At 48.1% G+C, this 22181-nt stretch overlaps 1 protein-coding gene across 1 annotated transcript in view; it reads right to left on the bottom strand.

Moving 5' to 3' along the window:
* The window catches only part of GCN1 (GCN1 activator of EIF2AK4), a 433190-nt gene that overhangs the window by 232233 nt on the left and 178776 nt on the right, over positions 1–22181 (bottom strand). The window contains 8 exon segments of the mRNA XM_029571925.1: positions 583–726; positions 907–987; positions 1321–1499; positions 1673–1828; positions 15346–15544; positions 15988–16101; positions 16264–16357; positions 16437–16615. Of these exon segments, the coding sequence (XP_029427785.1) occupies positions 583–726; positions 907–987; positions 1321–1499; positions 1673–1828; positions 15346–15544; positions 15988–16101; positions 16264–16357; positions 16437–16615 (1146 nt within the window).

Genomic DNA, 22181 nt, shown 5'->3' with positions numbered 1-22181 from the left:
ACGAAAGGCAAATACCACGCTGCGACAGGGAGTGAAGGAGAGAGAGCCGGTGCAAGAGAAAACGAAAGCAAAGCTTTTTTTTAAATTATAAAACTTCCCCGGCAGTGGTCCAAGTTGCTGATCCCTTTGGTGGAGTGAACCAGTCTCCCCGGTGTCGCACCCAAGCTGCTAAGTAGATAAGTAGGGCCCTCGATCCTGTGAAGCAGCTGCCTCAGACCAACATGGGATGGCTCTCTCAGAACCTAACGACCACCTGGGAGGCTAACGACCACTGTGCTGTCACAAGCTCCTTTTTTTTTTATTCTTTTTAAATAAAGCTGAAATAATCCATAAACAAAAGACAAAAAAGTCTCCTAAACTAACTAAACACAAGATATCAACTTAAGCACACAGCCCAGACTGTAGGTTTGGCACCTCTCCCATCTGCTGGAGACAGAAGAATATTTCCGAACATAGGTGGCATCAGCCTATTTATAGGCGGAGTTTGTTTTGATAACTGCTCTGTCTCCATCTGCTGGGGGTGGGGGGAAACCCAGGAGTCGGGACTGATCGGGGTTTTAAAAAAAAAAAAAAGTTCCTCACCCTGAGAACTGCATCTCGCACGTTTGAACAAGGAGACTGCAGTGCTTGCAGCAGCACATCAATCTCCTCTTGCTCTGCATAGGCACAATAGTCTTCTCCACTGCTGCTGTTGCACAGAGTTGTCAATGTGTTTGATGCCAGTACCTAAAATGCAGAGATAATTATCGTTACATATTCTCATGGTCAAACTGTGAATTCCCCAAGGCAGATACACTCATTTCAGCTTCTTTCCATAATGCACCACAGTGTTTAACTTGCCTACAAATTTTGTGCATATTGCTCTGCACCATTAGGCCAGGACTTTTAGATGGGCACATAACTAACCTGTAACCGTGGAGAACCAGTTCCAATCACCCTCGTCAGCAAAAGCAGCATTTCCTTACGAGGCAGCAACTCAGGGCCATTCTAAGACAGAGAAACAATTTCAGAGAGAGCAAAAACACAACAAACTCTCCAAGCTAAAAAAATAACCAAGACAACAAGTAACAATCAAGATGGCACAGAAAGGAGATCCTGGAAAGCCCAGAAAGTGAAGCAAACAACATAAAAAAGATTAACACCCACTTTAGAAACAGTCAGCAATAAGAAGGTGAATGCCCTATAAATGCAGGATTATAAAAATATAAATATTCATAAGTAAACCTATCCCAATGGGCAGTAGGGACAAGAGTTTAGGCTCCTTGCCTGTCAAGGCTGCTTAGGTGTAGAAATGAGAGGAAGAGCTTATGGAACACTGACCTCATCCACTAGCCCCGTCTGGCTACTGCTGGATCTCAGCTGAGCATGGACAGTAAAAATGTGGAGAATGTGAACCAACAGTTCCTCCTCTTCTTCATTGTCATTACGTGTCTCCATCAACACCATTCTCAGGAATGGAAAAACAAAGGAAAATGCTGGCGCTGACAAGGGAGAAGCACCTGCAACAAGGAGAAAAGTGTTAAGCCCTCTAGATCATTGGCAGCACCTGTGTGAGCTTCGGGAAATCTTTTCAGGAAATCTTCTCCCCAGCCTCCAACATCTGCAAGAGTTATATATGCATACACAAAACTTAGCACAGCAACACAGAAGAAATCTTACTATTGCCCATTACCTGGTTCCCCTTTCCCTGTCCGACTTGGGATGGTGTAAGTGTGCAAGAGCTTCACAGCCCTATTCACACTAGCATGTAAGTCTTCCTGGCACCAGGACTCATCTAACTCACACTCTGGCTTCAGCAAACGTAGTGTCAAATGACCCACTAAGGTACCTGAAGAAACAGAACACACAAAAAGGCTGACTTTTGTTTAGCTGTAATGTGCTGCTATATCACAGAATCCAAACGCATCTGAAATCCAGGAGTCCTAGACAGGAAAATTGGTTCTTACCTGCTAGTTTTCGTTCCTGTAGTACCACAGTTCAGTCCAGACTCCTGGGTTTTGCCTCCCCTTCCAGCAGATGGAGACAGAGAAGTTCTGCAGACACCACCTCTTAACCTGGTGTGCCACCTGCAGTCCCTCAGTATTACTAAATACCCAAGCAGAAAATAGTTTAAAAAACTTCTAATAAACCAACGCTATAATATCCCCCAAATGAGCAGAGGAAAGAGGAAAATTTATAATTGAGAACTATAACCAATTCTGGAACTTTAATTGTAAGTACTAACCAGAAACCTGTGCCATTCGTCAGAATTATTATAGCAAACAGATCGAACGGACTCTCCAAATTTCCTCTCCCCCACCGGGCGGGTCTCTGGACTGATCTGTGGTACTACAGGAATGAAAATTAGCAGGTAAGAACCAATTTTCCTTTGCCTGTACGTACCCAGATCAATCCAGACTCCTAGGATGTACCAAAGCCTCCCTAACCAGGGTGGGACTGCAAGAATCCCGCTCGAAGTACACTTTCACTAAAATTGCCGACGTCCAAGGCCTGAACATCCAATCAGTAGTATTTGGCAAAGGTATTGAAAGACTTCCAAAGTAGGTACCCTGCAAATTTCTTGCGGCGATACTAGTTGACATTCTGCCCAGGTCGCCGCCTGGGACCGGGTAGAATGAGCTCTTAACCCTTCTGGGATAGGACGACAGCAACAGATGTATAGCCTCTTTCAACGAACGCACAATCGTGGCTTTTGATGCTTTCTGACCCTTTTTCGCACCACTCCATAGAATAAAAAGGTATTCCGATAATCTGAAACTGTCAGTGACCTCTAGATACCGCAACAAAGCCCTTCTAACATCCAGATGTCAATTCTTTTGCATGAGGCACAACCTCCAGATTTGGAAAAGCCAGAAGGCTCCACTGACTGACTTAAGTGGAACGCCAAAACCACCTTCGGCAAAAAAGACAGAACCATCTGCAGAGAGACTCTGGAATCCGAAATCTGCAAAAAAGGTTCCCTACACAACAGGGCTTGAAGCTCTAACACCCTTCTAGCTGAACAAATTGCCACCAAGAAAACCACCTTCAAAGTGAGATCTTTTATGGTGGCCCTTTTAAGAGGCTAAAACGCCGCACACATACCCTTGAGGACCAAGTTAAGGCTCCAAGAAGGGCACACCTTATGAACAGTTGGGCACAAGTGCTTTGCCCCTTGGAGGAAACATACCATATCCGGATGCACAGCTAGGGTTGTTCCATGAATCTTGCCTCACAAACTGCCCAGGGCCAATACCTGCACACTCAGGGAACTAAAGGACAAACTTAAGGCCTCTCTGCAAAAAAAGCCAGAATCTGCACCACCGACAGTCACCGAGGATCAACTCTTTGCTCTGTATACCAAGACTCAAAGATCCTCCAAACCCGGACATATGCCTCAGGATATCTTTTCTTCCTTAATTGCCTCCTTTCAAAAGCCAAGCCGCTAGACAAACGCAATCTACTTGATCTGAAAATATGGGGCCCTGACGTAGCAGATTTTGCAGATGGCCAGACTTAATGGGCTGTCCACTGCTAGATTGACCAAGTCTGCAAACCACGGAGCCACGAGAGTCACCTTTCCTGGATGGATCTCTATTCTTCTCACAACCTTGCCCACCAGAGGCCATGGCGGAAACATGTAGATCAGAATGTCGTGTGGCCAAGGAAGAACCAGGGCATTGACCCCCATTCTGCTCCGCGCTCTCTTCTACAACTGAAGAATCGTAGTGCCTTGGAATTCCACTGAGTTGCCATCAGATCCATATGAGGAATGCCCCATCTGCAAGTAATGAGGCCCATTGCTTCCTTCAATAGCTCCCATTCTCCGGGTTCCAACTGTTATCAGCTGAGAAAATCTGCTTGCACACTGTCAGACTTCACTATGTGAAAAGCCGCTATCAAGGCCAGATGCTGCTCCGCCCAACACATCAGCATCTCTGCTTCCTGAGCAACTGCTCAATTCCTGGTACCACCTTAGCAGTTGGTGTAGGCCACCATCGTCGCATTGTTTGATAGGATTCTGACTGGACGGTTGTGCAAAAGAGGACACTTCCTCCACCAACCATTGGCCTTGCACTCACTGGGACTGACACAGTGTCGGTAGTCACTACCATCCAATGAGGCACCTCCAGATCCAAGCCACGGCAACAATGGTCCCAAGCCACCATGTAAGACTGGACCTGGCTGACTCTGTAAGCGGTAGTGGAAAATGAAACTGCTCTGACATAGGATACCACCGGGATAGTAATGCATTCTGTAGAGGTCTCATATGAGCAAACACCCATGGGAGCAGCTCCAGGGTAGATGCCATGGAATTGAGGACCTGCAAGTAATCCCAGACCCTGGGCACTCAGGAATCTAATAGATTCCGAACTTGAGTCTGCAGCTTGATAATCTGCTCCTCCATGAGAAATACTTTCCCCACTCGGGTATCGAAGCGCGCACCCAAGAACTGCATAACCTGCGAAGGGGAAAGATGGCTCTTGGAAAGATTCACTATCCAGCCCAAGGATCTCAAGCAGTGCAACACCACTTCCACTGCCTGCCTAAAAAGGTCCACCGATTTTGCTCGGATGAGCCAGTCATCTAGATATGGATGAACCAGCACCTCCTCCTTTCTGAGGGCTGCCACCACCATCACCTTGGTGAAGGTCCTCTGATCCATGGACTAGCCCAAACAGGAGAGCGCAGAACTGAAAATGCCTCCTGAGGATCATAAAACAGAGGTATTTCTGAGGATCTTGGTGGATCCCTATGTCTAGATTCGCTTCCGTTGGATCCAAGGAAGCCATCCAGAAACGGGGAACCTTGAGAGCCACATTTACTTTCTTCAAGTCGAGAATTAGATGAAAAGTTCCTTCCTTCTTTGGTACCACAAAATAAATGGAATAAACATCCCTTCCTCTGCTCTTCCTGGGGAACAGGAACAGTGGCTCCCAGCTCTCACAGTGTTTGGATGATCTGCTTAACAATCCATTTCTTTGCCATCGAAGAACAGGGAAATACCATGAATAGGCTTCTTAGCGGCTGAGCAAATTCTAAAGCGTAGCTTTGTCCTATCATGCTTAGAACCCACTGGTCCAATGTGATCTTGACCCACTCCTCGACAAACTGAGTCAACCGACCCCTGACGGCTGGAATTGAGGAGTGGGTCGGCCTCGCTTCATTGCGCGGACTTGATTCCAACAGCCCCTTGGCTGGAGCCTTCTCACTACGTGCTGCGTCCACGAAAGGATTGGGTCCAGAACTGAGACCTCCGCAAGGTCTGCCTCTGGCCTGCGCCCAGAGTTCTGCTCTGACGGAAATGCCTTTGCCTTTAAAAACGAGAGCACAGAGGCAGAAAACCTTTAGACCTTTAGCTTGTGCACCTTATTATCACCCAGATGTTTAATCAGCTGCTCTAAGTCTTCTCCAAAAAGGCAACGCCCCAAGCTGAGCCTTCGTTGAAACATCCACTGACCAATTCCGTAACCAAAAGAGCCTCCTAGCCAAGACAGTGGACATCATCCTGGAAGAATTACAAATAAGATCATATAAAGCATAGGCCCCATAAGCGACCGCAGCCTCCAAGCATTCCGCCTGCTTAAAATCCTGGGGTGACATATCCATTTTACCCTGAAACTGCTGCACCCAACGCAAGCTAGCCTGAAGCATAAAACTGCTGAAGACTGCAGCATAGATGCCCAGAGGAGACACCTCAAAAATCTTCTTAAGGTGTCCCTCCAGCTTCCTGTCCTGCAAATCCTTCAGAGCAGCCGCGACAGCTACTGGAATGGTGGTTCTTTTTGTAACTGCCAAGACGGAGGCATCCACCTTCGGAACCCTTAAGAGCTCCAGAGTGTCTTCGGACAAGGGATAGAGCTTATCCATGTATCTGCTAACCTTAAGGCCAGTCTCTGGAGTATCCCACTCCCTGACCACCAACTGTTTTACCGACTTAAAAAAAGGGAAAGTTCTGGCCAGACCGCAAAGGCCAGCCATGCCTGGATCCCACTGAGTCCTGGTCTGACTCCTCCTGTTGAACAGTTATCCCTAACTCCGCAAGGACATATGGAATCATGGGTCCTAGTTTCTCCTTTTGAAACAAGCTACTTTGGGATTGTCCCCCTCCATAGATGAGACCTTCACCAATTCTTCATCTGGATCCTGCCCATTCCTGGGTAGACTACAGTCGGGAGGACCGTCCCCAGACGGCAACCTATGATTGGACTCCTCGGAGGAACCATCGACGGCCCCTGACACCACTGGACCGAGGACTCTCCAAATCCTTTTGGCCCCTGAGGCCCCCCAAAAACGTAGATCTCTTCTTGGGCAGAGCTTCTGAAGATTTTCGCATTGGGGGGTGGGGGGGCTCGCAGTACTCCTGGCCATAATGGCTTCATGCATGAGGAGACTAAACTCCAGGGAAAAAGGAGCAGGACCAGGAGGAATCCCCCTCCAGAAGATCTGGCTCCTGTTCAGACTGCTCCTCCTGGGCCCCCCAGGCTCCATTGGGGCTGTAATCCTCTTGCCCTGCCATCCTTTCTGCAGCAGCCATGAAGGTTTTCAAAATGGCCACAGTTCCCGTGCTGAGCGGGAATGGATCAGCAGCATCCTCCAATGCAGCTGGCAACCTACCAGGCCCATACTGCCTCAATGATGCTGCTGCAGCCCTCCTAGCATTGGGAACATCAGCCGGCCCTCAGCAAACGCAAGCTGTGCTCACTGCATGCAGCACAGCGAATCCCATAAGGCATGGATCGACCCAACTGACTGCTCGGCACGTGCCCGGAGAGAAGGAAGGGGGAAAGCCACAAAGACAGGAGTCCCCTGAACGGCTTACCTCCCTCTGCCATCACAGACAGGAAGACCTGGATGAAAGAGAGGCCCCTGTCGTATACTGTTTCTCTTTTCAGTCTTCTGAGACCTTTTTTTTTTTTTTTTTTTACTTTAAAAGAGAACCACTTTCCTGCATGAAGGGTGGCAGCGGCTTCCTTCAATCCTCTTGAAGGTGAGGGAACTGGACCACCAGCTTTCACCTCCGGTGTGATTCAAGGAGCAAATTAGGGTCCCCAACCCCTGCTCATCCTGCCCTACAACCAGAAGGGATAGTCCCTCCAGGACCTGCCAACCTACTGGGAGGATAAACTCCTGCTAAAACTCCTGCTAAAAATCCTCTTTTTTTTTTTTTTTTTTTTTTTTTTTTTTAAACTTAGGTACAGAGCAGCAGGTTTGGCACCTCCTCCATCTGCTGGTGACAGAGAAATACTGAGGGACTGCAGGTGGCACACCGGGTTAAGAGGCAGTGTCTGCAAAACCCAGGAGTCTGAACTGATCTGGGTACGTATAGGGAAATCTAAATAAAAACCACTGTCCAAAACCCTGCTGTCCTGTAGCCCTCAGATAGCCCCCTTGTACAGAAGGAGCGAGGAATGAATGCCCAATGATCTGGCAACAATACATATAGAAAATGACTAAAAGAAAATTGGTTGTTACCTAATTTTCGTTCCTATAGTACCAAGGATCAGTCCAGAGAAGTGGGTTGTGTATCCCTACCAGCAGGTGGAGTCAGAGAACAATTAGAACTTTGGGCACTGCAACATAATGAGCGTGCCAGCTGCAGTCCCTCAGAATTGACCTGTACCCAAGCCAAACAACCAATACTAACGGGCGAAGGGGCGACCAAAAACCACTGTCTCCCACTTTGCCCCAAGGAAACAACATGAGTAAATAAACCGTTAGAAAAAAACTGCTCCAACAATCGTATTCTGCAAAAAAGGAGCTCTATGAAAAAACTAGTTACTTTACAAAAATCACTACTTGGTTCTAATGTTTTAACTAAGTATTTACTGAAACCTTACTCAATTTTTATTTTTTAAATTTTTTTAAATCAGAAAAATGTTTTGGAAGGACGGGGATGGTTTCATATAGTTAATGTACGGCAACCCCCTTGGTGCCTTTGCCGTCTAATCATCAACGTACCCTCCAACCTCCATATTTTTATTTCAACAAATTATATTTTAAAAACTTTTAGAGTTGAGTATCAGTAAATATCATTTTTGTTCTTTTTTTTTGTAATTATTTATTTAAATAAACTTTCTTCTCTTTGTGCAAAAGCACTATTTATTGTTGTTCCAAACAGTCAGAAATTAATATGCTATACTTAGCTTTGGAATGTCTTGAATTAATCCCGACTTGCGCAAGTTTCGACATGCAATGTCTTCCTCAGGGTTCATTCATGTACATTTTCTTTTCACCAAAGTCCAACAAGATATTCATTCGTTTTTCAATTTTCCAGTGCTCAAACAAGCCTCCGCCTAACGCTCTTCCTGACGGCGTTCTACACTGCTCCACTTCCGGCTTGCATATAAAACATCTTCCTGGATACCAGCTGATCGTATCATTAAATCTTAGACCAAAGAGAACCAATCAAGCTGATCATTAAGACCCGCAAGTTGTTCTGAGCCAAGTTTGAAAATCCATGCTTGCTCACGATAATTTAACAAGGACTGGTTACCTTGTTTCTCCTCTAGACTGTCAATTACTGTCCATTGCAACTGATCATACGTATGACTTTTTTCCATGCAATGTTGCACAATGGGAGCAGATATTGTAGCGTTATTTATGCGGGACCGATGTTCCGCCATCTGAGGTAATCTCTGTTGTGGAATAGGAACTATGAAAAAACTAGGCAAATTGTAGCCAACACAGTCTTTCGGTAACTGAAGTAAGGGGTGGGCCTCTGGACTCATCCTTGGTACTATAGGAACGAAAATTAGCAGGTAAGAACCAATTTTCTTTTCCCTGTACGTGCAAGGATCAGTCCAGAGAAGTGGGATATACCCAAGCCACCCTACACTGGGCGGGAACCCGAAAGACCTGTGCGTAGAACACTTGCACCGAAGGACACCTCATCAGAGGCCTTCACGTCCAAGCGATAATGCTTAGTAAATGTGTGCAAAGAGGACCACATCGCCGCCCGGCAGATCTCCTGAGGTGATAGCAACTGACACTCCACTCAGGAAGTAGCCTGAGCCCTGGTGGAATGAGCTCGGAGACCCAAAGGCACTTGGTGGCCGCGGACCAAGTATGCTGAAGTAATAGTCTCTTTAATCCATCGAGAAATGGTAGCTTTAGACGCCTTGTCCCCTTTCTTTGCACCCCCGAAAAGAATGAACAAATGATCGGAGCATCTGAAGTCATTGGTAACCTTTAGATAACGCAATAAGACCTGACGCACATCCAAAAGAAGAAGATCCTTGTCCTGAGGCAACCTCCTGGAACCCTGTGGGAACCCTGGAAGCTCCACTGTCTGATTAACATGAAAGGCCGAAACCACCTTAGGAACAAAGGAAGGAACTGTGCACAACGTCACCCTATCGTCGTGAATCCGCAAAAAAGGGTCACGGCACGAAAGGGCCTGCAATTCAGAAATCCGACGCGCCGAGCAAATGGCCACCAAGAACACCGTCTTCAAGGTTAGATCTTTCAGGGAAGCGGTGCGTAGAGGTTCAAAAGGAGCACCACAGAGCACACGCAATACAAGATTTAATCTCCTATCTGGACACACCGCACGGACGGGAGGTTGTAAATGTTTGACCCCCTTGAGAAATCGAACAAAGTCAGGGTGTGCTGCAAGCGAACCACCGGCAAACTTTCCCCACAAGGCTCCCAAGGCCGCTACCTGGACCCAAAGAGAACTGAATGACAAACCATTCTTCAGCCCCTGTTGCAGAAAATCCAGTACCAGAGAGACCTCGACCGTTAAAGGATCGCAAGAGTGCTGATGACACCAGGTCTCAAAGAGCCTCCATACCCTCACATAGGCCAGGGAAGTGGAAGGATGTCTTGCCTGCAATAGAGTGGAAATAACTTGTTCAGAATAACCACTCAATCGTAAATGTCACCTCTCAAAAGCCAAGCCGCGAGAGAGAAGCGATCCTCCCGATCCGAAAAGATGGGACCTTGACGAAGTAGATGCGGTAGATGAGCCAGCTGCAAAGGACCCTCTAGGGCCAAGCGAATCAGATCCATGAACCATGGGCGGCATGGCCACTCTGGAGCCACCAGCACCACCCTTCTGGGGTGGAGTTCTAAGCAACGGAGAAGCCGACCAATGAGAGGCCAGGGGGGAAAGGCATACAACAGAATCTCCGTTGGCTAGGGGCACACCAGAGCGTCGAGACCAACTGAGCCTTGTTCTTTTCGACGGCTGAAGAAGCGTTCTGTCTTCGCATTCTCCCGCGTTGCCATCAGATCCAACTGTGGGACCCCCCATCTGGCACAAATGCAGTTCCATGCTTCGGGAGACAGTTTCCATTCTCCCGGGTCGAGTTATCGCCTGCTGAGAAAATCCGCCTGCACGTTGTCCATGCCTGCGACATGCAACGCTGCAATTCCCCAAAGATGACGCTCCGCCCAAGCGAACAGAAAACGTGCTTCGAGCGCCACTGCGGGACTTCTCGTCCCCGCCCTGTCGGTTGATGTAGGCCACCACCATCGCATTGTCGGAGAACACTTGAACCATGCGTCCCTGAATCCAGGGTAGAAACTCTTGTAGGGCAAGACGTACAGCTCTTGTCTCGAGACGATTGATGGACCATGAGCCCTCTGTTGGAGACCAAAGCCCTTGGGCGGATCTGGTGTCGCACACAGCTCCCCAACCTGACAGACTCGCATTGGTGGAGACTATCAGCCAATTCGGTGGGTTCAAATCCACCCCCCTTCTCCAGATTGTCGCGCGAAAGCCACCATGACAGACTGGCTCTGGAAGCAGAAACAAGGGTAGGTGGAACTGCTCCGACACCGGTCTCCACCGTGACAACAGCGCACGCTGTAGCGGATGTAAGTGAGTGAACGCCCACGGAACCAAGTCTAAGGTGGATGCCATAGATCTCAGCACTTGCAGATGATGCCACACAGTGGGTGTATGCCTGAGAAGAAGCACCTGTATCTGGCTCTGCAACCTGGCTACCTGGTCCGATGCCAGAAAGACTCTGCCTCGCAAGGTATCGAAACAGGCTCCCAAATAGGTCAGCTCTTGGGTGGGTTCCAGGTGACTCTTCTGAAGATTGATGACCCATCCAAGTGATCTCAAGGTGAACATCACCATGCGAACCGATCTTTCGCAGTCCTCCCTGGTCTTGGCGCGAATCAGCCAGTTGTCCAGGTATGGATGGACCAGGATCCCTTGCTTGCGAAGGAAGGCTGCTACCACCACCATGACTTTGGTGAAAGTTCGAGGAGCCGTCACCAGACCAAATGGAAGGGCCTGAAACTGGAAGTGTTGTCCCAAGACCTTGAAGTGTAGAAACCGCTGGTGGCATAGCCGTATCGGAATATGCAGATAAGCCTCCATAAGATCCAGGGATGCAAGGAACTCCCCTGTCCGAACGGCAGCCAGTACCGTCCACAGGGTTTCCATGCGAAAACAAGAGATTCGGCGACAACGGTTCACCTTCTGTAGGTCTAGGATGGGACGAAACATGCCCTCCTTCTTGGGAACCACAAAGTAAATCGAGTAACATCCCTGACTCTCTTTTGCCTCCGGAACCGGGACAATGGCATGTAGCTGGATTAGGCGCTGCAGAGTCTCCCGTACCACTTCCTGCTTGCTGCACGAAGCCACGCGGGACTCCACAAACACCTCCTGCATGGGACGTGAAAACTCTAGAGCGTAGCCTTCTCTGATCACCTCCAGGACCCAACGGTCTGAGGTGATCCTTGCCCATTCCGTGTAAAAGCTGGACAATCTGCCCCCAATAGCTTCAACGACGGAATGGGGACTCGTGGCTTCATTGGGAGGGTTTACTACCTCCTGTCCCGAGGTGTCCAGAATCCCGGCTGGGACGACGACCTCCTCGAAAGGACTGTTGCCGTCCTGAGGTCTGCTTAGACGTGGAAGGTGAGGAATACCTGCCGGAACGAAATCGGCATGAATCCCGAAAACGCGGCCGCAAAGGAAACACCTTTCTGGTGGGCCTTTTATCTTCCGGCAACTTATGCCCCTTAGATTCTCCAAGTAGCTTTACCAACTGCTCCAGTTCATCACCGAACAGGAGCTTACCCTTAAATGGGAGGTTACACAGCTGAGATTTTGAAGACAAATCCGCTGACCAATTGCGCTGCCACAGCAGTCGGTGCGCAGTCACTACAGAAACCATGCTGCGCGCTGAAGTTCGCACTAGGTAGTAAAGCGCATCTGCTACATATGCGATGCCCGTCTCTAAATGAGCGCCCTCCAAGGCGGCACCACTGCCAGCTCTTGTAGTGGCGTTAGAAGCCTGAACCCAGCACAAACATGCCCTCTGCATGAGGCTGGCGCAGATCGTGGCCCAAAGACTCAATGCAGCCACTTCAAAGACTCGCTTCAACTGGATCTCCAGCTTACAGTCCTGCATATCTTTTAAAGCGGCAGCACCGCTATCGGAATAGTGGTCTTCTTTGTCACGGCCAAAACCGCCGCATCCACCTTCGGAATTTTCAGAAGATCCAAGACATCTGTTGAAAGAGGATAGAGCTTGGCCATAGCTCTTCCCACCTTGAGCCCCGCGTCCGGTGCATCCCACTCACGGGTCACCAGCTTGCAAACCTTTTTAGGCAGTGGAAAGGACGAAGTGGGCCCCCATATTCCATCAAGAACCGGATTAACCCCATCACTATCTGATTCTTCCTTAGAGATCTTAAGCCCCAGAACTTCCAACACCTGGGGAATAAGGGGTCGTAGTTCCACCCCGCTTAAAAAGGCGGACCACACTGGGATCATCCCCTTCTGTGGGTGGCAAATCATCACCATCTTGATCAGGGTCCCCAAGATCAGGAACCTGAGCCGAACCCGGATCCGGAACTCAGGAGGGTGGGGGCGGGGTCTGCGGCCCCTGGGGACCATCACTTCCCCCGCGGGCCTGCTGCTTCTCAAGTCGACCCTTTTTGAGTGGTGGCTCGGAAAGACCCACTTATTGAATTTGCCTCCTGAAGCCTGCCTGCTTTCTGGCCAGGAAAGCCTGGTGCATGCCTGCTTTCTGGCCAGGAAAGCCTGGTGCATTAACAAGACAAACTCCTGCGAAAACCCCTCCAGGTCTCCCTCTGCCGGAATGGGATCCTGAGGAGCCGGTTCACCAGTCCCCCAGCGCTGTCCTCCGCCACAAGGGCTAAGACTGGAGGGGATCCCTCCTCCCTTGAGCCTCAGCATGAAGACCCCCCGTCCCGGGGGAAGGGCTCAGGGCCCGACGAACTCTCCATCCCTAGGAAGGATAAGGGAGGGGAAAAAAAAACTAAATTCTGCCTTCACGCCCACACGCCTGACAAAGCGCGGAGAAAAAGCAAGGGCCCCTTGAAAAAAACCGCTTAGCCACGTGGCTCAGGAGCTGAGGGGAGGAACGAAAAAAATGGCGCGCTGCCGGCAGTCTGATATCGGGAAGGAGCAAGGCCCCACCGGAGCTGAAGAAAAAAAATGCACGCCGAAACCGAGGCAGGAGGAAAAAAAGTGCCGACAAACCCACTGCAACGGGTCGCGCTGCCGAGCGCGGTGAGCCGTGCCAAAAATTGGCTGGCAAGAAAACACTTATCCCGTCCCTTCAGAGCAACCCAGAGCCCCGGCAGTAGAGGGAAAGGGGGCCGGAGGGCTGCCAAACACCCCAGATTGTCTGCAAGGCTGGCTGTCCCGACCTGACTCCTTACCTCAGCTCGAAACCACAGAAGAAGTCTCACTCCGTTTTACTTTTTTTTTTTTTTTTTTTTAATTTACTGAGTCCTATAGAGCAGAGAGGGTCGAAGGAGCAGCTTTGGGGGAGCAGCCACGGAAGTGAGTAACCAGGAGTCCCTGGTCTTCACACTCCAAGTGGTGACGGACGAAACCCAGACGGAGGTAACCAACCCCCCGGACGTCCGGCTTCGACTGAGGGATGGCTCACGAAGTTGCCTAACACCTCAGGAAGCAATCCTGAAGAAAAAACCCAGAGAAAAAAATCTAACTAACCAACCTGAAAAATTAATTAAGACTGCAGGTGCCTCTCTTTCAGCTGCTGGAGTCAGAGAAATACTGAGGGACTGCAGGTGGCACTCTCGTTATGTAGCAGTGCCCAAAGTTCTAGTTGTTCTCTGACTCCACCTGCTGGTAGGGATACACAACCCAATTCTCTGGACTGATCCTTGTACGTATAGGGAACATGGGCTGACCAGGTAGTCAGAGCTGAACTGATTTAAACAGTGAAAAAAGCAAACAGATGTAACTGAAAAAACATATGTACACGCACCATATACACAGAGAGAGAAAGAGAGAGAGAGATGTGTGTATATATAGATAGATGTGATGTGTGTGTATTAGCTGTCTATTTCTAAGGTTTTTAATATTTTTTCTCTTGGGATTTTCCCCCCCAATTTAGGACCCCACCCCCCGCTGTTCTATCTAGCCCACAGACTGCAGTTCCCTTTAAAAGCCAGTACATGCACCCCTTGAGCTGTGATTGGTGTTAACAGATGGCTGGGACTTTGCACCTCCTGGGGCTATAGACTGTTTCCACAGCACTCCTAGTCTCTTTTGCCCCATGTGCTTGTCTTGATTAGATTGTAAGCTCTATGAAGCTGGGACTGTTTGCACAGCACTGCATACATCCAGTAGCTCTATAGAAATGTTAAGCAGTAGTAGTTCTCCCTGCTGGTCTGTGTAGGTGCACAGTACAGGAATCAAATCCAGGTATTTTGCATTACTGTGCTGCAAGCCCTTTCTCGTTTAATTAATTTGTAAGAACTAATTACTACTTGACATTTCTGAAAGCAGATCCTATTTAGCCAAACTCATCATTCTAAAAATAATCAGAACCTTATCAGATTCCCATGCAGACATTACACTAATATAGGTAAAGCGATAGAACCATGATGGCATAAGTATATGAACTCAGAGAAAAAAAGGTTTCTTTAAGATTTTATAAAAATGCATTAAAAAAGTAACTGCAGATATTTAGAAATGTTTTAATAAAGATGCATACTCTCTTTCAGAATACAAATTTTAACATTCACACTTCAAAGTGTCGATGATTTAAGTATTGGAAAACATGAGGACAAAAACATTCGAAGTATAAAAAATAGAATGCATTAAAACATTAGAAATACTACAACAGGAAACAGAACCAAGAAATGACAACATTTGATATTTTAAGAAATGTGGCTGGTTCTGCCACTTTATCGAACTCATAATCCCCAATAGATTCATCTCCACTGCAGAACTGCACTTTCAGGACAGAACATAATCTATATCACAAACATCTTCACTTTCTTCTTTTAATATGAATTAAACCTAGAATTAAAAAACTCATTTTGGCAAACGGGAAGCTGGAAAATATATCTAGTGATAAACAGCAACATTTCAAACAAGCTGGAGAAACTAACCTAGATTTTTTAGCCGAGCAGGCATGGCACACTCAGCTAAGGACAGGAAGGCGATCCGGACTCGAGGAGCTGCGAGTGGAGAATTTAACAATGGCAAGTAGCAGCGGATTAAAACTGGGATGTACTGGGAGAGTCCAAGAGGTGCTCTCTTTTGAACAGAATCCAACAGCCCTAGAACTGCCTTCAGTTTCTCATCCAACTGTGAGATAAAAATGAGCAATGGTTAATGCCAAAAACATACAGCAATTAATTAATGGCAGTTAGTAGATTGTGACAACTTTTAAAGAACCATCAAAAAGATATTGTGGTGTCACAGTTCCCTACTTCAAATGTCACATCTGAAGGCAGCTGTGTACTCGCACATCAGTTTTTCTACTGATCCTTTAAAGTTCTCACAACCTGCTAACGGCCCAGTCCAAAAGATTTTATCCCATTCAGTGCCTATGGTAAAAAATCTTTCTTGATTAAGGCCCTAAGTCTCCAGATTTCCCAGGACTGAAAGGCTATTAGAACTGACCAATAGAGCAAATGTCCAAAAATATTTGAACGTATTTAAACATTTTATGGAAAAGAAAGCAATGACGAATTCTTAACACAGTCATGAACAACTGCAATGTTTCATTACCCCTTGTTTGGACTAACCTCCCGCAGCCGCTTCCTAATCTCAGACTCCCTCTCTAGCTGAAGTTGCAGCATCTCCTTCTGCTTACTACTCAGCTGCACTTCATCCTTTATACCCTTCTTCTTCTTGATCTCCTACAAAGAAAGAACAAAGTATTAAAACACCAGTACTGCTCCTCCATCAACAAGGGCAGACACGGCAGACAAAGAGATAATGCAAAGAGGACTGGGAAAACAGTCATAGAGAGAGAGACACACACACACAGACAATATGGAAAAAAACAGAAGTTGCCTCACCTCTTTCAGCTCCAGCTCAATAATCTGTTCCTTGAAAGAGTAGGCCTTGTTTTCACGCTTCATGTTGGCTTTCTTTAAACCATCTTGCTGTGCACTGCAGAAGAAATGGTAAAAAGAGCTGATACATAAGGAACACAAAGAAAAGCTGACTACCAGTAAATGATGACTCTTACCTCTGGATGATGGATTTATCATAAAGCTCCCCCTCTGGTGTCTGCATGATGGCAAATTCTTCCCTGGTCACCTGGTGCAGCGCAGGAGTCTCCAAAGACACAGTGATAATGTTCATCAAGCGTGGGAGCACTTTATTTGGTGCAAGAAGAGCGAGAACACTCACCATATTCAGTGTAGCCTGCAAAGAGAAAAAAGGAATAATCAGCCCTGATCTAGAAGAGCGCCATATACACACTGCATGCCTATCAACTCCCCCAGAGAGATTCATAGTAACAGAGAAAGACAAAATGGCCTATCCAGTCTGCTTATTTGAGAATCGTCCACTATTAACAGATTCATATATAAGGAGAAAATTTGACCTGTTCTTTCCAGAAGTCCTACTACAGGAGTCCAGTTCCAATAAGTGGATTGTATCTCTCTATCAGCAGATGGAGGCAGAGCACACTAATTTCTCCAGTGACATCATGTCACTATGTATACATAGTGCAGGAGTAAAAGAATCCAGTATCTCTATGACAAAGCAGTTAAAGGGTGTATTGTATAGGGACTGCTATGATTGTATCAAAATTGTCATGTTTTGGTGATTGATATGTTATGTGTACAGCTATAGCAAATGAGTGCTGTATTGTTGTTTTTGATTTTTACACTCAATAAAAATATTTCAATACAAAAAAAAAAAAAAAACCAACTAGAACACACAATAGATAACATTCAGAATGACATTCTCAATTTATCAAACAAGAAATCCTTGTGATTTCATCTGCCTGTCCAGATTACTAGAAACCCATGGATGGAAACAGGATGGGCAACTATATAACATATTGAACTTGTGCTGAATTGCCTTTGACATACATATATAAAGACAGAGATCTGAGCCGTACACTCCTCACAGCCACAGAGGCTCAATTTCCTGGGAGGGTCCTGGACTGGTGTGGCAGAACTCCTGGAAAGAAAATTAACAGGTAAACATTTCTTGTTCCATTTCGTCCTGCTACACCAGTCCAGTCCCAACAGGTGGTAACTACCCAAGCCCCACTATTTAAGAAGGGAAGAAGTTGGGGCCTCTTTGAGGACACCAGCCCCAGAGGCATAAGAACATAAAATGCGCCATACTGGGTCAGAGCAAGGGTCCATCTAGCCCAGAATCCTCTCTCCAACAGTGGCCAATCCAAATCACAAGTACCTCGAAAGTACCCAAATTTTTATTTTAGTTTCGCTTGCGCTTTTAGCTATAAGACAAGACTGAAGGAGACACCTGTGGTTCACAGGGATAATTGCAGGCTGAGCATGCTCAGTGCACTCAGTGTGCCAGTGTCAGTCAAAGCTTTGTAGAAACTTTGACAGAAAAGTTTTCCCATACAGGGCTCCATCCTGTGATGTCACCCATATGTGAGGACTAACATCCTGCTGTCCTGTGAGAACACCTGTTACAGGTAAGCAACACTTGCTTAATTCCTGGATTAAATAATCCCTGGTTTTTTCCCTGCAGAATCTAAGCTGCCTGGTATCTGGCACCTGATTCTAGATGAAAAGAAACAGATTTTCACATCTGAGAAGTTCCTTTCTTTGGCAACCGAGGAAGGCGAGTTAAAATGATGGAAGCATAGGATAAACACAGAGGACCCTAGTAATGAAGGAACCGGACAGCCTTCACTGAGCTACAATTACAGCCCAAGGCAGCAGTGATATGACTGCATTGGGCTTCCTGGATGGCATGGGGTAACCTGCACGGAGCAACAGTTGCAACCTTAAAGAGGACACAACGGGATTGAGAGTTGTGTTCCATGTGGGAATTGATCTATTTTGGGTAAATGCGCATAAAATTGCTTCTGGGCATATTGATGTACCTTTTGGGTCTTTACCTGCTATTTACTGTGTTTCTATTTGTGTTTACATTCTTGAATGCTTGTTCCACTTCTGTTTGCCTCGGCACATATCACTTGTATCAGTGCTGTACTTGCTGCTTGTAGTGTAGTCTATGGAAAGTTCATCTCCTTCCAGGGTGGAGAAAATCCATGCAACTAAATTTTTTTTACCTACTACTGGGCAAAGGAGCCAGGGCTGGGAGTGGGATGAGCAGTGGCTACTCTGGGCCAAGAGGACTACTGGCATGCTAGGGCGAGAAAGGACAGTAACTGCTGAGGCGGGGAGAAACATTGAAGCCCAGAGGTGGGAAAGCGCAGTGATGTCCTCGACCTGGGAGAGGCAGCGGTTGCTGGGGTCCTGATCAGGCCCATGGGGAGCAGCAGTAGTGGCCCCAGGACAAGACGAGGGGCTGGAGCCAAAAAAAAAGTATAAAAAAAATATAGCATTAAATATTGCTCTCCCACTCCAGCATCTAAGAATTTTGGCTGCTGCCTGTTTTTGAACCCTTTTTGCAGCCCATTCTCCTCCTATTCCCTGAAGCATTTTATTCCATATGCTGTGTCCTCCCGAGCCTGAACATCCAGGCTGTAAAACCTGGAGAAGGTGTGGATGGAGGACCATGTCACCGCCCTGCAGATCTCGGCGGGTGACAGCATCTTGGTTTCCGCCCAGGACACTGCCTGGGCTCTAGTAGAATGGGCCTTGACTTGTAAAGGCGGTGTCTTGCCTGCTTCTACGTAGGCCGCCTTGATGACTTCTTTGATCCAGCGGGCTATGGTTGCTTGCAAGGCCACTTCCCCTTGCTTCTTCCCGCTGTGAAGGACGAATAGATGGTCCGTCCTTCGTACGAATTCCGACCTTTCCAGGTATCGGACTAGGAGCCTGCCGACGTTGCGATGGCGTAAACTTCAAGCCTCTTCCGAATTCTTATGCTCATCTGGCGTTGGTAGCGAGATGGTTTGGTTGAGATGGAAGTGAGACATCACTTTGGAGAGGAACGACGGAACTGTGTGTAACTGGATGGTTCCCAGGGTGAGTCTGAGGAACGGCTCTCGGCAGGACAGTGTTTGTAGCTCGGATATACGACGGGCCGAACAGACTGCCGGCAGGAAGGCTGTCTTCAATGTTAACAGTCAGAGAGACAGGCCGCAGTGAGGTCTGAATGAGGTTCCTGCTAGGAAATCTAGGACCAGGTTGAGATTCCAAAGAGGCATCGGCCACTTTAGGGGTGGTCGGATCTGCTTGACTCCTTTCAGAAAGCAGGAGACATCCGGGTGAGAGGCTATGCTGCCGCTCCCTCTCTTGGTTCCGTAGCATGACAATGTGGCCACCTGTACCTTGATGGAGTTGAGAGACAATCCCTTCTGTAGGCCATTCTGCAGGAATTCCAAAATCGCAGGAATTTTGACAGAGCGTGATATGTCGTCACGGTCCTTGCACCAGGCTTCGAATACTCTCCAAATCTTTATGTATGTTAGGGATGTGGAGAACTTGTGTGCTCGGAGTAGGGTGTCAATTACTGCCCCTGAGTATCCGCTCTTCCTTAAGCGAGTCCTCTCAATGGCCAGACCGTAAGAGAGAATAGAGCTGGATCCTCGTGGAGGATCGGTTCCTGTTGGAGCTGGTCTCTGTGTGGAGGTAGCGGCAGGGGGCTCACTGTCAGCAGTCTTCGCATGTCTGCATACCACGGTCTTCTTGGCCAGCCCAGGGCCGCTAGAACTACTGGTCACCCTGTGGTGTTCTATCTTGTGGATGATTGCGCCCAATAGGGGCCGACGCTGACCCGCGGCTGGCCCTGCCCCAAGGCGCGCACTTGCGTGCACCAGGGCCTCAGATTTAAAGGGGCCAGCGTGGGAAACCTGGGAACAGCCTCCTGATGATGTCAGACGCTGCCGAACCATTTAAACCCGGCAGCTGAAGCTATACCTCGCCTTGCAACGAGGTTCTCTCAGTTCGCTGAGTTCTAGTTGCTGCTTTAGATCTTGGATCATCTCTTGTGTCTTCTCGCTTGAGTCTCCTGTGGCCAGGTTTGTACCAGGGTATCGATTCCCTGGGACTGGGGTTCCCACCTGTGGTTGAAGAAACTGGGTACTTGGGCATTGGACTGGTTTGCCAGGAGATCCATGGTTGGTGTTCCCCAACAGTTTGCTATGAATTGGAATGCTGTGGTCGACAGCCTCCATCTCCTGCATCTAGACTTTCTCTGCTGAGGTAGTCCGCAGTGATGTTGCCTATTCCGGCAATGTGGATGGCCGTGATCTCTTGAAGATTCACTTCCGCCCATGACATTAGGAGGTCTATTTCCAGAGACACCTGTTGGCTTCTGGTTCCTCCCTGACGGTTGATGTAGGCCACTGTTGTAGCGTTGTCCGACATTATTCTGACCGCTTTGCCTTGGAGTCTGTGAATGAACCTTAGGCAGGCTAGTCTGACTGCATGAGCTTCTAGGCGATTGATGTTCCAGCCCAACTCTTCTTCGTTCCATTGCCCTTGGGCAGTTAGCTCCTGGCAGTGTGCTCCCCATCCTCATAGGCTGGCATCCATGGTGAGTAGGATCCAGGTTGGTGAGGATACTCTCGTTCCCTGGCTCAGATGGGCTTCTTGTAGCCACCATCGTAGTTGGGCCTGAACTCTGTCCGGGAGCTGAAGCCGTAGGGTGTAGTTCTGGGACTGTGGATTCCATCGTGATAGTAGTGAGCGTTGTAGGGGTCTCATGTGAGCTCGTGCCCATGGCACTACTTCCAGTGTGGATGCCATGAGGCCGAGAACTGGTTGGTAATCCCATGCTGTGGGGCGAAGTTCGCTCAACAGGGTTCGAACCTGGGTCATCAGTTTTGATCTCCTTGTCAGTGTCAGGATGACCTTGTCTTGTTTGGTGTCGAACCGGACTCCCAAGTATTCTAGAGATTGGGAGGGCTGCAGGCAGCTCTTGTTTGTGTTGACCACCCACCCGAGGTTCTCCAGTAGAGTTTTGACCCTGTTGGCTGCCTGGTGGCTTTCTTCTGGGGATTTGGATCTGATCAGCCAATCGTCTAGATAAGGGTGTACTAGGATACCTTCCTTCCTCAGTGTTGCTGCCACCATCACTATGATCTTGGTGAACGTCCGGGGTGCAGTGGCTAACCCGAAAGGTAGTGCCCAGAACTGGTAGTGCCGGTCCAGGATCAAGAAGCGTAGAAAACGCTGATGCTCTTGATGGATCGGAATGTGTAGGTAGGCTTCCGACAGATCCAGGGAGGTAAGGAACTCTCCCAGTTGTATCGCCCTTATTACCGAGCATAGGGTTTCCATGCGGAAGCGAGGAATCCTCAGGTGACGGTTGACCACCTTGAGGTCCAGGAAGGGTCTGAACGTTCCTTTTTCTTGGGGACGATAAAATAGATGGAATAATGTCCAGTATTTATATGTTGTGGAGGCACTGGTGGTATAGCCTCTAAGGCTAGCAATCTGGCCAGTGTAGCTTCCACTGCCATCCTCTTGGAAGGGTCATGACAGGGAGATTCCACAAACTTGTCCGGAGGGAAGTGGTGGAAATCCAGGTAATATCCTTCTCGAATGATGGATAGGACCCACTTGTCCGAAGTTTATCTCGACCCATCTTTGGTAGAAATAAGGCAAGAATGCCCCCTATGGCTTCTTCCTTTGGACGGGTCAGCTGATTTTCATTGTGGGATGCAGCTGGAGCCTGAGCCTGCTCCCCTTTTGTTATGCTTGTTCCGAAAGGACTGGATCCGGCCTGCGGGGCGGGCCACTTGATATGTGCTTCTATATGGGTTGAAGCGCTGTGATCCTCTGCCCCTGGAGGTTTGGGGGAAGGATCGCTGGTTTCTCTTATTCCTGTCCTCCGTAGACACAGCAGTGGGGGACTCGTCCCATTT

Source organism: Rhinatrema bivittatum, chromosome 11 (assembly GCF_901001135.1).
Source record: "Rhinatrema bivittatum chromosome 11, aRhiBiv1.1, whole genome shotgun sequence".
NCBI classification, from domain to species: domain Eukaryota; kingdom Metazoa; phylum Chordata; class Amphibia; order Gymnophiona; family Rhinatrematidae; genus Rhinatrema; species Rhinatrema bivittatum.
This window is presented reverse-complemented; position numbering and strand designations above follow the sequence as displayed.